This window comes from Neolamprologus brichardi, chromosome 8, assembly GCF_056152115.1.
Source record: "Neolamprologus brichardi isolate AB-2024 chromosome 8, ASM5615211v1, whole genome shotgun sequence".
NCBI classification, from domain to species: Eukaryota; Metazoa; Chordata; class Actinopteri; order Cichliformes; family Cichlidae; genus Neolamprologus; species Neolamprologus brichardi.
The window spans coordinates 2,813,004-2,827,794 of NC_142111.1; the positions used below are offsets into that span (position 1 = coordinate 2,813,004).

Genomic DNA, 14,791 nt, shown 5'->3' on the forward strand with positions numbered 1-14,791 from the left:
CAGTTCCTTGCTTTCACCACAAGATGGCGATGTTGCCTAACTTTGAAATTAGCAGAAATTGGCGAGCCAACACTGCCCCCATACACGCGCACACATAAAGATGTTTTTTAATCAAAAGATTGAACTCAGTCGCCCTTGTAGTCCAACTCAGTAACCACACTCGTGAGTGTTCAGACATTAAAGTATTGTTTCACTTTATTACAGATACCACCAGACTTTTTGAATCTTACCACCGAGGCAATCTGCAGCCCTTACATTTGCAAAGCAATTGCACTAATGCCATTCAATAGAAATTCAATCATTTGTCATTCGAGCTCAGTAGGAGCTTAAAGCAACAGAAAACAATGAGCAAGAAGAGCTGTGGGAAAGAAATCTTTGCTGAAAAATAGGTGTCTTTTTTATGCTTTCATACTAGTGCAAATACATGCAAACTGAAAACTGACAACCCTGTAAGCAGAAGCGGAAAAGCTTCGTACATCAAAGTCCACTGAAATGGCTCGAACCTCTGTGCATTCATTTAACTTCTTGTTTCTGTTGTCCTCCAGCGGTTCCTTTTACCTTGTTCAAGGTGCAGCACAGGATGCTGGTTTTGCAGCGGGATACGAACTTAAATCCTTCTCATAAATGTGCCAAGCGGCAAGCGATCCACACCGCTTCCCCTACATCCATTTATCCGCATTCATTATTCAAGAATACAAAACCACTCAGTCAAATCTGAGCTCATACAAAGATTCTCTTGCTCACCCTTCTGCTGCTCGCCGCATAAAAGATTCATCCCGCTTTATTTCAGAAACAATGCTGGGAGGATGGTGCTCAACATGTATGCACTGATTGCTCTTAAATTCTTAACCAGCAAGATTAGAAAACAAACAGGTTGAAAGAGAAAGTTATGGAAATTGAGGAGGGTGAAAATGCATCAGATCTTGAGTTCCTTGGACAGTCTACTGAGCACCGGGATTAAACTGCAGAGACACTAAAAGCTACAGTGTTTTCACTGTTCTACAATTATACAGCCACAACTTACAGCAACCACATTCTCATGACCACCTTTACACATAAATGTTAACCACTTCGAGCAATCTGTCGTATAGAAAAAGACACAGCTGTCTTTCAAACATAAGGTGATTGATTGGTAGAGTTGAATGGATTGACACAGGGTTTTTATTAACAAAGTCTCTGCGATGCTGCTTGGCTGGTCATAAGCAGATAACTGGCTCTCTCTTCTGCACTCTGAGTCGCTGCATTTGTCTCAATCAGATGGCATGTTAGCACAGGCGTCTATTCAAAACAGTGCCAGCAAAAAGCCTCAAATTCCACCCCGTCAAAGGGTCACTGCCATCCAAAGTCCTGTCCTGCCATCTGATAGAAGCGCTGGTTGTGAGGCTTGTAGAAATCCCTCAGTCTCTGAATCACCTCTGGGTTGATGGAGGCGTGCGTCCTCCCTTTTGTCTTGCCCAGGCAGTGCGGTTTACTACTTCCCTCCGGCTTCTTGAGGCAGGGGAAGCCTTTAGTTTTGTTGAAGTAGAAGTGCTTGTCTGTGACAATCCTCTGGAGGCCCAGAAAGTCCTGGACTTTGCCCAGTTCCCCGGCTGGGTCTGAGATGAGCCTTTCCCCGCTGACCAGATGGATCTGATTTCTGGGGAACCAGGCCAGCCAACGCTCCATGTGTTGGGCATACAGACCGATCCACAGCGGGCTCCACAGAGAGTCGATCTGACCTAGAGACAAAGGCACGGGAGGCAGAGAGAGCAATGCATGTGATTTATGTCTTTACTCCTAGATAAGGATGGTCAGATGATGAGGATTTCGCCCACTGTGTTCACTTTTTGACCCCACACCAATCATCTATATCACTAGAACCAAGATGAATGCTGATATCTTGTAAACACCAAGCATGCCAAGCTCCTAGTAAGGAAACAGGAAACTTCTCATTGTCAAAATGTTGGATGTAAAACACTTTGGCAGGTGTAAATAAATGCTAATTGTTACAACTATTAAATTGGTGCAGCTTGTGGCAGCATTAATGCCTACAGATAGTGGAGCTGTCTGGAAATTAAACTAATCTTTGACTCATAAAGTTAGAGATGCTATGCATAGCTGACTTAATACTGGGCAAACTGAAAAAAAAAACATAATAGAAAAAAATGAAAACATCTTCATGAGACAGCCAATCAGATCCTTGCATTTAGTTGTATCTGTACCTGTGGTTTGGTTCTTGAAGGCTAGACTCTCAAAGGCGGGGATGTTTGGGGTCTTGGAGATGATCTGCGTGTAGTCGGATATGGCTCGGGTCACAGGGTCACGGACGACTACGATCAGCTTCACATCTTTAGACATGGCATGGACTCGCGCTGGTGTTTCCACGGTAACAAAGTAACGAGGCGTCTTCTCCATAACAATCTGGCCATCCAGGGCTTTGGGCATTATACTTCTGCACATGGAAGTAAGCAGATGAATTTACACAAGTCAGAAACATAAATCCTTGCAAAAGATTGAGGCTGGTATGAAATGCGTGTATATGGAGGAATTACTCCACTGGAAAAATGATGGATCGATGTTTTTTAATGTTAGTACATTTTCTTCATTATCCACCATGTGAGATTTTGTCTAACATGTGACTATTTAAAGAGTAAAAATAAAGGTTTTAAATGACTAGTTCAGCATTTGAAATGATATCCTTGTGCCTTTTTAATGTCTTTAATCTAATTATAATTGCTTAGGCTTTAGCATTAAGGCTGGAAACATGGGGTTAAAACATGTATCTGCACATATGGATACATATAGGTATTTTCTTGAAAATCGGTACAGTAATCACAAAGGTCTCCACACATTCCCTCATATGACCCTATTAATCATTTTGACACACATCGCATCAGAGTATCCGAGCAAGATTTCTTCTGTGAACCAGACAAAGAGGCAGGTACGTAAAACAGATTTCCTTGAATGCATCTCACTCTGTTCACCTCCACCTCCGCAGCAGAAGCCCAGCAGATGGGACTCATTTAGAGATAAAAGACTCCAGAGGCCCCAAAGGACTGTCTGGGGATTCAGGGACATCTGCTAACACACCTGCCACACACCTGACTGGCTGACCAAACACAAGAAGCCACAGCGGAACGATCATAACCAGCTCTGAATCAGCATTTCAGCTGGTGCTGAAAGAGCTGATTCTAAATAGGTAGTTAAGGCAAACACAGGGTTTCAGCATATTTAGGAAAATCTCATTTGTTTCCAAAAAGACCCCAATGGACAAGGTGTCCTGTTATAATTTAATCTTTGCATGAAATGTAAAGACAGCCTCTCTATATTTGATGATGCTGAATATTAGTAGACCTTAAATGGTCTCATTTAGCAGTAAGATGACTGACAGTCAGTTGCCATGATAAAAACATCACAACAAATTTGGCAAAGATAAAATTGATTTAACCTTTTTATGTGTTTTTATTTCCATTATCAATTATTGAGTTAGTTATTTTGGGCACCTTTGAGAAATAGAACAGCCAATCAGACAAAAGCTGTTTTAAAGCTAAAAAGGCTTGTTTCAGATAATGGATGAACTAAGAGACAGTAAATTAGGATTATTTTTGAAATGATGATGCAAAGCTACTCAAGAAGAATCCGAGAATAAAAATGTAAATAATAGAAACAGATTTATTAGAAATAATAATTAAAAAAAATAGATAAATAATAATAAATAAATAGAAATAAATAATAAATAAAGATGGGAAGTTGTTATGGCTAATCCTGTATATCACCTTAAATTAGGATTCTGTATTCTCTTAACAAAACTTTTCTTGTAGCTTTAGTTGAGATTCAGAATGAAGAATTATGTTCATAATTTGGCTGCTACTAATATCCACAATGCTATTATGTGCTATATAATTTAGGCATATAGGATCACTGGCTGCTTTAAAATGCTTTGCTACACACACCAGATTCATGTCATGTCATAAATGTCACTAACACTATAAACCTGTTTAGTGATGGTATTCAGAAAAACTAAAATGCTCCACAGAACTTTTGGAAACTGGTCGTAATTTTCTGCTTCTGACGTTTGTACCTATTAAAAAGGAGTTCTTTGTTCCCACTGTTGCCAAATCCTTAAGTAATATTCTAATTGATGTGTTTCTCTCTAATATATTATTGTTTTTATTTTACCATATAAAGCACCTCAAGATGACAATTGTAAAGTATTCTGCTGCCTTAAGTTGTTCACCTTTGCTAAATACAAGGTCTTTGGTTTATCACTGGTTCATCCCTCTCTGTCAAAATGGAAACAAATCATAAGTAATAAGGTATCTTCACTGTGTGTGTGTGTGTGTGTGTGTGTGTGTGTGTGTGTGTGTGTGTGTGTGTGTGTGTGCAGCCTCCTATTTAAAGGCTGTATCAGAAAACAGAATCAATGAAAATGTTCTCCTAAATAATACCTTAATAATAAGAAGAAGATACTTTTTTTTACAAAAAGAGGATAAAGAGAAAGAGAAACACTGCTGATCGATTGATGTTCTACCTGTCAGCTCAGTCAGGCTTCAGTCACACCTGCAACCTGTCAATACATCCACCTACTGCCCACCACACGGCCTGACTTCTAGGAGTTTCACAAACACACTCAGAGCGATTTCATTTGATCTGATCAGTGTGAGGCAGTGCTCACCACCACTTAGCCTGAAGACTTCCCTTTTAACTCCAATACCCTAGACAGGAGGAGCCGGACAGTCTGTTACATGGCCCCATAAACACACACACACACACACACACATTGTGCAAAACACAAACATACACTCATTATTCACTCATTAGTCAAGCATTTGCTGTCATGCTTCTGGTCTCCCTGTGGACCAATTTCTCACAGTCTAACACACACACACAGAAAAAGACACATTTTAAAAAAAAAACATCCTACACACACACACACACACACATACAAATGCTCTGAAGACATAAATGGTGGCTGTAGTGGATTTTTACCAGACCCTTTAAAAGATCGTGTGTGTGTGTGTGTGTGTGTGTGTGTGTGTGTGTCAGAGCATTTGCTAGAGTGTTTTAAATGAAAGGGGTGGGTGACTGATGAAGGAATGATGGGAGTGGATACAAACGCACCTCCATTAGCAATCTGTCTGTGAATAGCCTGAGAGCCAAGAGCCCCCAAACCATTACCTAAGCACAAAGAGCTAATTACTGCTCCTAAGAGCACCATCAAAAGATAAGATGTATTCCAAATATGCTTCTGCAATGAGGTTAGCACAGACACACTAATTGATTGACAAAATAGCCATTAGTTTTTTCTGATAACTAAATATGGCTTCGTCGTACTTTTGGCATAGGGAACTTTGTGCTCTTGGAGAGAATAAAGGTATGCAACATTTCGTCCAAATCAGAAACAATGTCACTGGTTGAAGTGGTGCTGACTGGGCAGGATCAAAAAAGAGTCATTTTGCTAGGAAAAAACTATAGTCTGTGTTGTTTTATATTTACTTCTTATTGGTATGAAAAATAAATGAATAATCAGAAGCAAATGATGTGGTCACAGTTCCTCCAAGACAGTAACAAAAGTAACAAATTAAATTAAATATTACAAGTGTATTTTTAAAAAGTCCGCTTTTTACATGTAGTTCTGCATGACTGCTCGTGAAGAACATGATGTGAAGAAATATTATTCCCAATTAAGTATAACGTATACCAAAGTATAAAGTAGACCAAATAAACAGCCTCGGAGGGTCACCAACTGGTGAATAAATAGGAATACTGCATCACAAACATTCCCAAAGTGATGCCAACATTAATATGTTATGATGGCATTACTTTTGTACAGTGAGACAAAGTGGTATCTTTTTATGGTCTGTCCCCACATTAGTAGTATTAACCTCTTGTGTTCACTGGCAGGTGAATAGAACTGCCTGGAGACACCATGTGTTACAGAGAAAATGCCCCCCCCCAAACAAAGCTTAATAAATTGGCAGTTTTGAAGCTCCTGTTTTAGCTGCATCCTTTTACCGCTCATTGCTTATTTACTCCTGAGCGCGAGATCAAACATCCAGGAAGATGAACACGTGGATTATCCAGCCGCTTACAATGAGCCCCTTTTCCTTTGAGGAATCACTCTTTTGTCTCCTGATTTCCAATATTTCTGCACACCTCCCTGGTGAATTACTGCAGGCCAGCCAAGGCCAATGCTGATCCTGTAGGGGCTTCGGGGTTACTACGTGTAGGTGGGTGCGAATGGTGCTTAGCCAGTGACAGTAGGGATGACATGACCTGGGATGAATGTTATGATGGGGTGGGAAGTGAGGGGGTGCTGGTGTGAATGTAAAGGGATGGAGTACAACTGGTAATGCAGTGTTGGGCCTCAGCTGGGACTAAGAGAAGCAGGTGGAGACTAAAGGAGCAAGGACCCTCTGGAGGCTCATCAGTAGCATACTGTGTCATGTGATGTGTGTGTGTGTTAATAAATGTGAAGCAATTGCATTCTTCTTCATGTGTAGCAGGAAATATGCAGCAAAGAATCTGAGGATGTGAGGGTGTGCTGGATCAAAGTGGTCTGTTAATCTTTGATGTTTGATCCAAGGAGGAAACAATGGCCATTTAAAGAGCAGCAACATATTGGCGGAATTCATTATACACACCTGGCTGCCTGCTTATGAGTCAAATATGAGATTTGGGTGTGTATTTTTGTGTTTGTACATATGCATGACTGTGTTTTTGAGGGACCATTCATCCATTTCCTCTGTATGGGGGACCATTAAGTGGTCGGTCTATTGTGGATGTGCCCTGTCCACTTCCAGGAGACATCCATCATAGAGGGGCCCCAGACCACCCCCAGCCTTTGCTTTCCAAACCCCGGGGGAGTGCCCTAATGAGAGCCAGATCGCCCCACCCGTCTAGGCCTTATGGTGATTACCTCCTGTACAGTACGAGGAAGAGAGAGATCACACCTGAACCCCAGTTACACAAAGCCACCAAAATCAAGTATAGCTTTAATTACTTCATACTTTAGTGTGGCGTTTCATAACAATTTATCAAAATTATACACACACATGTGCGCACAAATGTGTGTGTGTGTGTGTGTGTGTGTGTGTGTGTGTGTGTGTGTGTGTGTGTGAAATATCACCAAAAAATATCAATAAATCAGATCAGAGTCATCTAAAAATTTGGGTTTCATGTTTCCCTCTAACTCCTGCTGGACATCAAATGTTTAGGCAACTGTTCTTGTGTTACTTACATGATAATTATTTTCTATTACGCATACACAAAAAACAAAAGTAACACCATGTGTTGTGTCATTGCAGACAAACTCAGCAGTGTATTGGTATGAATTTAAAAGCATCCCTTAACGAGTTCAGGATTAATAGCAAATGCACCGGTGCCATCAGAGCAGCTGATCCTGGATTGCAATTAAAAGTCCCAGTAGGTCTCCCACAGCATTAGAAAACCTCTCAGTCAGTGTAGTTTAAACAGCTTACTGTGAAATCAAACCCCTGATATCAGTGCTGGTGAAAAAAAATACCAGTTTGGGGGGAAAAAGTAAAATAATGGAGCATTAAAACATTAATTTTTATTTATTTATTTATGGAACAAATTTCAACAAATAGTTTTATGTTTTAAAAAAGTTTCAGTGAAATTGGTCTTGTTTAAATACATAAAAATACATAAAGATTTAGCCTTTAAATATCTTAAAATGTTATTGGCTTATTTGATGCTAAGCATAAATTTCAGGTCGAGGTAGTGAAAAATAAATTATCTGTGAGGCTCAGGAAGAATCTTACGGAGCCCCGCAGGGGACATGGCAGAAAAAAAAATTAAGACGGACGGAATTCTTTTTTCTACCATGTCCCCTGCGGGGCTCCGTAGAATCTAACATTTACCTCTGAAGACTAAACTTAAAGTAACTATAAATAAAACAGAACTTTAGGATTTCACACTGCTCCAAGAACTTAATAAAGTTTTTTGGGGTGGGTTTTTTTTAAATCAATTTTCAGGAACTTGTAGATTTATGCCAAGGTAAGTTGGTGTGTACTGAACAAGAAACTGCCTCCACACCTGGAAAAAGATGCTAACACTGACATGCCAGAATCTGCAGCCAGTGTTGCCAATTTAGCGACTTTGTCGCTATATTTAGCGAGTTTTCAGACCCCCTTAGCGACTTTTTTTCTAAAAAGCGACTAGCGACAAATCTGGCGACTTTTTCTGGTGTTATTGGAGACTTATTTATGACGACTTTTTGACGTGAAAGCGCAACTGTGGGCACCTCACCCGTGCCAAAGTGCTCACGGGCAGAGGATAGTCCTCCCCCCGCTGCTATCAGGGCAGAAGATGTTCACACCTATGCATCCAAACTGCAAATGAATCGCGCATGAGCGAAGCTGCTGCTCCCGCACTGACTGTAACGCAGTCAGTTCTTTTTTACTCTTATGCTGTTTTGTGGATCACAAGGTTTAAAACTACTTATAAACACACACACAAAGTAACTCCACCAGAGTGCCTATTTCGGGTCACTTTTGCCGGTCCAGGCCCGGATAAAGGAGCAGAATTGAAATTGTGACATTAAAAAAAACAATAATTGCTAAAAGAAATTTAATTTGTAGTCCTAAATAAATTCTAAATGCATTTAGGACGTTTTTTACTCACTTTATGTCTCTTCCACGATGTTATTTCTCTCTCCAACAATGCAGGTTACAATTACATTAGCATGGCCAATTACACAAATTAGGTGATGACGTCATTTAGCGACTAATTGCGACTTTTAGGACAACCAATAGCGATTTTCCTTACTGAGGAGTTGGCAACACTGTCTGCAGCTCCTCTAGTGGTCACATGAGGCTGTCTCAGATAGCAGTTAGATAAACCCCTCCCATAAAATCACATGTTAAAATGCCCAGTATTAAAAAACTTTTTTCAACCATGGTACCAATAAATAAATAAATAATTAAACAGCTCTAAACTTTATAATAGCTGTAGTCTGGGTGATCTCTCCTTTACACTTTTAAACTGCAGCTGTCTGCCTCAGCTCTGCTAATTTGAATTATTGACTTTGACCTTCGTGTCTATTTGCACTGCACCTGACTGCTTGTGAATGCTTAACAGATAACACTCTCTCAGCCAAATACAGCCAGTTTTTACTCCAGAAATCGACCATTTCTGCAATCAAAACACTAATGATCCATATTTTATATACAGTTAGCTGGCTAGCTAGTAGGCTAGCTAGCTAGACAGGTAGTAGCCTCATTGACACCTGCCACTGGTTGTTGTAAAGCCCTGAGCTGCACGCTTCTCACCATCGTAGTGTTGTGAAACTGGATATGCTCAGAAATGTGTTTACTAAGCTCACAGAGCTGATATCTGAGGACCATTTTACAACAGACTGTTGCAGCAAAACTGGAGTTTTTTTAGCAATCAAAAAGTGTCACAGGTGCAGCTTTTTCACGCGTATATATGTTGGCTTTACTTTACAAATATGGAAGCTATATTCATCTTTTATACTATGTATGGCTATCTATGGGCCTCCAACCACAAAGCATAAAGCTGCTTTTTATTAAAAGAGTCACATTTTTTACTGCCAGTAAATCAGAATCAATAATATTGATAAATCTCACTGTACCTCAGGAACGAAATACAACCAGCTCAGCTGTCTGGAGGACAGAACGTCTATAGCCAAACCCAAAGATACACACAAACACACAGACACACACGAGCCCAGCTCTGATAACAGTCCCCTGGGTTGAAGCAAAGGTCAGCAGAGATGTGTGAGGCTGCGGTAACACTGGCTTCACCCTTTAACCTCCAGCTCACCCAAGCCTTATCTCTTCCTCATCCACTTTACCCCCCACCCCCTCCTTTTTTTTGCTCTCCATCCGCCAGTCATGCCATCTTTCAATAAGGAAGCATCATGAGGGAGAATGTGAATTGCTAGCTGAGCAATTTTAATGGATTCGTCCGGAGTTGCTTGGAGAGAAAAAAGCTATGAGTAACATGACCCCTGTGTGCCTATGCGAGAGAGGGAGGGAGGGGGGGTGGTTATGCCAATGTAGGAGAAAGCTTCCTGCTAATTGTAACAGAAGCCGAGCTGACCAAAGCTAACTGCTCTAACGCTGGAGTCAACCCAAGGTCAGAGCGAGGAGATAGCGCTATCGATCCCAGACAGCACAGTAAGGAGGAAACTTCCAGTCCATCTCAGGGCCCATCGCAGCGCTCTTCCAGATCCAATCTCTGCTTCAACGCCATTAGTGGATCTTTGTCAAGGACTCTGATCTCAATAGTCCCGGGGAAGCTAAATGTTATTTTACTCCCGAATGGAAGAGGGGCTGATTCTAAAGAAGATACACTATATCTCATCCTCTTTAATTTAAACGGAAAAAAACAAAACAAAAAGTATCTACACAAAAATGTCATGTTGACAAAGTGAGCACTGAAGCTGACCCTCCATTAACCATCTGTTAGAAAAAGTGCATTTTTGCCTTGTGCCTCATTCTCATTTATTACAACATGAGTCTTATTTCCAAAAGTTCATGCTGAGTCTTATTTGTATTCTCTAAGCTATAGTTCATCTGCAAAACATTGTAAAGCTATAATTATTGATATTTTGGAACGTGGCACAGAATATGAGCAGCCTGACAAACCTACAGGTTAGCTTCCAAAAGGCTGATTCTGTTCGTCTGCACGTTCGTCAGTGGGAGAAATGTTTCGTCATCATCCAGGTGACTTCTTCAGTCTCAGCTGACTGCAGGTTTCATTATAAACAGCATATTTGCATAATGACTGAAGCTGGTACAACTGAAGGAACAATGGGCTGTGAGGTCAGTTTCTTGATCTTTACTATGACCATTGATCAACAACTACTGATCAAAGACCATTGATCAATGGCCATGAATAACATTCACAGAGAGCAGTGTCTAGCTACAGGTTAGCCAGACTTTTTTAAAGAGAAAGTAAACTGTAAAATTATTATTCAGCCTTAATGTTATCACAACTAAGACAAAATACGCATTTTTGAGTAGACTATTTCTGTTTATACTTGTATGTTTGCATTATACAAACTCCATCTTCGGTTCAAGTATTTAATCGAAAATAATAATAATAATAAGACTACTTGTAAGCTAACCCCCCTCAAAAGTATGCTAATTCGTTTTTGCATGTCATGTTCTGGCATTTACATCTCACACATAAATTATAGAAGAGAAGCAAAACGAAATCAACTACATTTTGTTTTTAAAAAAAATTGGGATGCCTTTTTAAAGATATTTTGTAATTTATGTATTAAGTTCCTTCAAACTTGCACAGAAACAAGAATAACTTTACTTACAATTATCAAGAAATACATAATAATAATAACGATTGTGTGACCAGCAGCTAAGGAAGCAATTTGTGGTCACTCCAGAAGTAAGTCTCATAACTTGGCAGCCATCTTTAATACTTCTATGCACCCATTTAATTCAATTCAATTCAATTTTATTTATATAGCGCCAAATCACAACAAAAGTCGCCTCAAGGTTCTTCATACATTTACTCAGTTTGTTTTTGAGCATTGTCTATAATAGCTTTAACTTCACTGACACATAAAAATGTATGAAAGACCAGTCAAATCTGAAAAAAAAACTTTGGTCACTTTGCGCCAAAATAAAGTTTTTAAAGCTTTTGGCAATATTTACTTCTTTGTTAGAATTCATCCATCCATCCGTGTGGTTGTGGGGGCTGGAGCCTATCCCAGCTACCATAGGGCAAGAAGTGGGTACACTCTATGTGTTAGGCTCCCAGCCAGGGCTAACACATTGAGACAGACAACCATTTGCTTATGGGCCATTTAGAATGACCAGTTAACCTAACCCGACTAATTGCATGTCTTTGTACCATGAGAGGAAGCTGGAATACTTGGAGAGAACACACATGAAACACAGAGAGCATGCAAACTCCACACAGAACAGTGGAGTCAAACTCAGGACCTTCTTGCTGTGAGGCAACAGGGCTAACTTCCACACTACCATGCTGCCCGGTGTTACAGCAGATATCAAATAAATGTAATTTTTTTTAGTGCTGTGTTTCTCTTATGATGCCGAAAAGTTTCCTCTACAGCTCAGCTTTGACCTTCATGATAGATTGGCTTTTGTTTTGTGAGAAATAGCTCAGCAGTGTGATTAAACTGTTTTCTTTGCAGTGATAGGACTAATAGGAGGTCCCAGACTTTCACTAGAAAGGCTTTTGTTCACATGATTATTATATATATATATATATATATATATATATATATATATATATATATATATATATAGTATAACTTCTTGAACTGCAGTCTTTTTTAAATCAAAATTAGAAAATACAAATAAAAACAACAATAATTTAAGAATTTTTTCAATAACCTGAAACAAAGGGGTCCGTGTCCTTTGTCCTTTGTGAACTGCTTGTTATGAAGTGGTGTGAACACATCATTAACTCTCAGCGTAAAGTGACCTAGAGTCAGAGGTCAATTGACAGAGCTGACAGTGATGTCAAGTGGCCCAACATGCAGCGAGGCCCATCTGGTCTGAGGGTAAGATGTGACAATCTGGTGTCACATACACATAGTCTTGTGGCACACACAGACACATACACACTCTCACACAGAGCAGACATGTAGGCAGACAGATGAGGCCTCTGTGGCTTTCTCAGTACTTCCAGATTTGTGGAATTTTCTCATTATGTTTACATCCCACAGTTTTTGAGATGATGGTGGCTGTGGTGTGTCTTTTTTTGTCTTTGCATGTGATCACATCAATGTAAAAACACTCCCCAGGAAGCAGATATTACTTCTCTCACTTTATCTCTCTGAGTCATAGGTTAAATTGCTGCTGACGTATCAAACAGGCTCCCAGATCCAGGCCAATGAGAGCCATTATTGAGCCCCTGTAATATACTGTAAGCTGGTTAACAGCATGCAACACTGTATCCAGATTTGGATACAGTTTTAATCTGTCATATTTGGAGCAGTTTGCGGGTCTGTGGGTGCACAGGCTTACAGTAGGCACAGTTAGAAGAGCAGAATGAAAATCAAAAATGTGTAATCCAGCATCTGTTGGGAACTTTTTTCCCTCAAAGTCCCCTCTACCAGGTCTAAGTAACTTGAATTGGACCTAGAAGAGAGAGAGAGAGAGAGAGAGAGAGAGAGAGAGAGAGAGTGTGTGTGTGTGTGTGTGTGTGTGTGTTTCCAAGTTGTCATGAAACAGCCCAAGAACTGAGCCACATGACAACAGTAACATCTGGCTCTGGCTCCAGAGATGATTACTTTGCTGCTCTGTGAGAAGTCAGTCTGGGAGGCCTCTGCTCTCTTTCTCTGCAGCCTTACAAACAAGCAGGCGCGTATGCACGCACACAGCAAGTATGGCAAGTACACACGTGTACGCATGCACAGATTGGCATAGCCAGATGGCAAATTCTCTTTGACTGTCACCTAAACCTCTTCGGAATAGCAGTAGATGTGTTTGGGTACGCGAGATGAAGCTGGCGGTTGCTAATTGGCTCTCGAATGTAATACAGAAACTAATACTGGAATCATTTGTGTCATTTAAATGACAAGAATCATTAGGGCACTGTAGCGTTTCGGTTTTCTCTTTAAAAAAAAATACAGATTTCTGTAAGACACATCTTCTTAGGATAAACTTTGTAAAGGAAAAATAAAACAAAGAGCAACTCATGCAAAAACTAAAGTACGTTCAGCACTTCTGGTGAGCTGGATTCTGTGCGTAAAGTGCGCGTACCTGTACCAGTCCAATCCCCGTGCGTAATGCCGGTCGAAGAAGTGCGGCTCAGACCCCAGGGCGCGGATGTCTGGATGGAGCCGCAGAAACTCCAGCAGTGCTCGGGTGCCTCCTTTTTTAACCCCTATAATCAGCGCCTGGGGTAACCTCCGAGTGGCTGTCCACTCTTTCCCGGAGCTGTTCGCCTCCAGCTCGGGATGCTCGCTGCCGAATGCGCCTTCTCCAGCTGCGGTGACACTCTCTTTGGCAAAACTGGTTCCGTTTCTCTCGTACGGCCATCCTGACCCCGACACGAGGAATTCGCTCGTGGGCGACTTTATTTCAGAGTTTTCTGTCAGTTCCGACTCGCAGCATCCAGTGAGAAAGTAGACCAATGAAAAGCAGAGGATGCTCAGCGAGGACGCGATGGTGAGCCGGTGGAAAAGCCGCCGCAGGTCCGTGTTCGGAGGGTGGTGGTGATGATGATGGTTGTAGTGGTGGTGGTGGTGGTAAAAAGTTGCCATTCCTCACAGGCCCATGTGTGATAATGGGCCATTCTACCACAAGTTCAGCTCACATCCTAACGCCATGAACATCCCGCGAACTCTTGGAGAGTCTCTGTCAGTCCGCTCCGCTGCTCTCCTGCTCGTTCACGTCGCGTGTTTGGAGCATATTGAGAACTCTTCGAACCATAAAGCCGCTCAAACTCAGTAAATCACTGGAACTAGTGTTTACGTGACATCCAGGATATGCGCCCACTTGCTCACCCACCCTGGCAACCTAGGGGAACTAATAACGCTCTGATATCCGAGCCTCGCTGCAGCGGGTCTCTCTCTCTCTCTCTCTCACCCCCCACTTCACTGGATTACTCTGCGTCTCTCTACCACGGCTTATCCTAAGTGGATTCGCGTCCACAGTTTTCTCTCTCTCTTTTCCCTCAGATACCTTTGATTGCGTAGTTACATGCGGCTTGGGGCTCTTTTAATTACAGTATTATTTATTTGGGGAAGACTTACAGAAGTTATTAAAGAAAAAGATCACCTCACATGTTCAGTAATCATTATTATCAAAAGAAATGATTAATTTCTGGG

General features: G+C 41.0%; 1 protein-coding gene across 1 annotated transcript; it reads right to left on the minus strand.

Moving 5' to 3' along the window:
- Positions 1-177: 177 nt before the first annotated feature.
- hs3st3l (heparan sulfate (glucosamine) 3-O-sulfotransferase 3-like) lies at positions 178-14,520 on the minus strand. The gene is made up of 3 exons (XM_006796941.3): positions 13,722-14,520; positions 2,202-2,431; positions 178-1,718 (listed from the first exon to the last, which is right to left on the minus strand). The coding sequence occupies exons 1-3, from the start codon at positions 14,222-14,224 to the stop codon at positions 1,330-1,332; spliced, it is 1,122 nt and encodes a 373-aa protein (XP_006797004.1). The 5' UTR covers positions 14,225-14,520; the 3' UTR covers positions 178-1,329.
- Between the last annotated feature and the right edge of the window lie 271 nt (positions 14,521-14,791).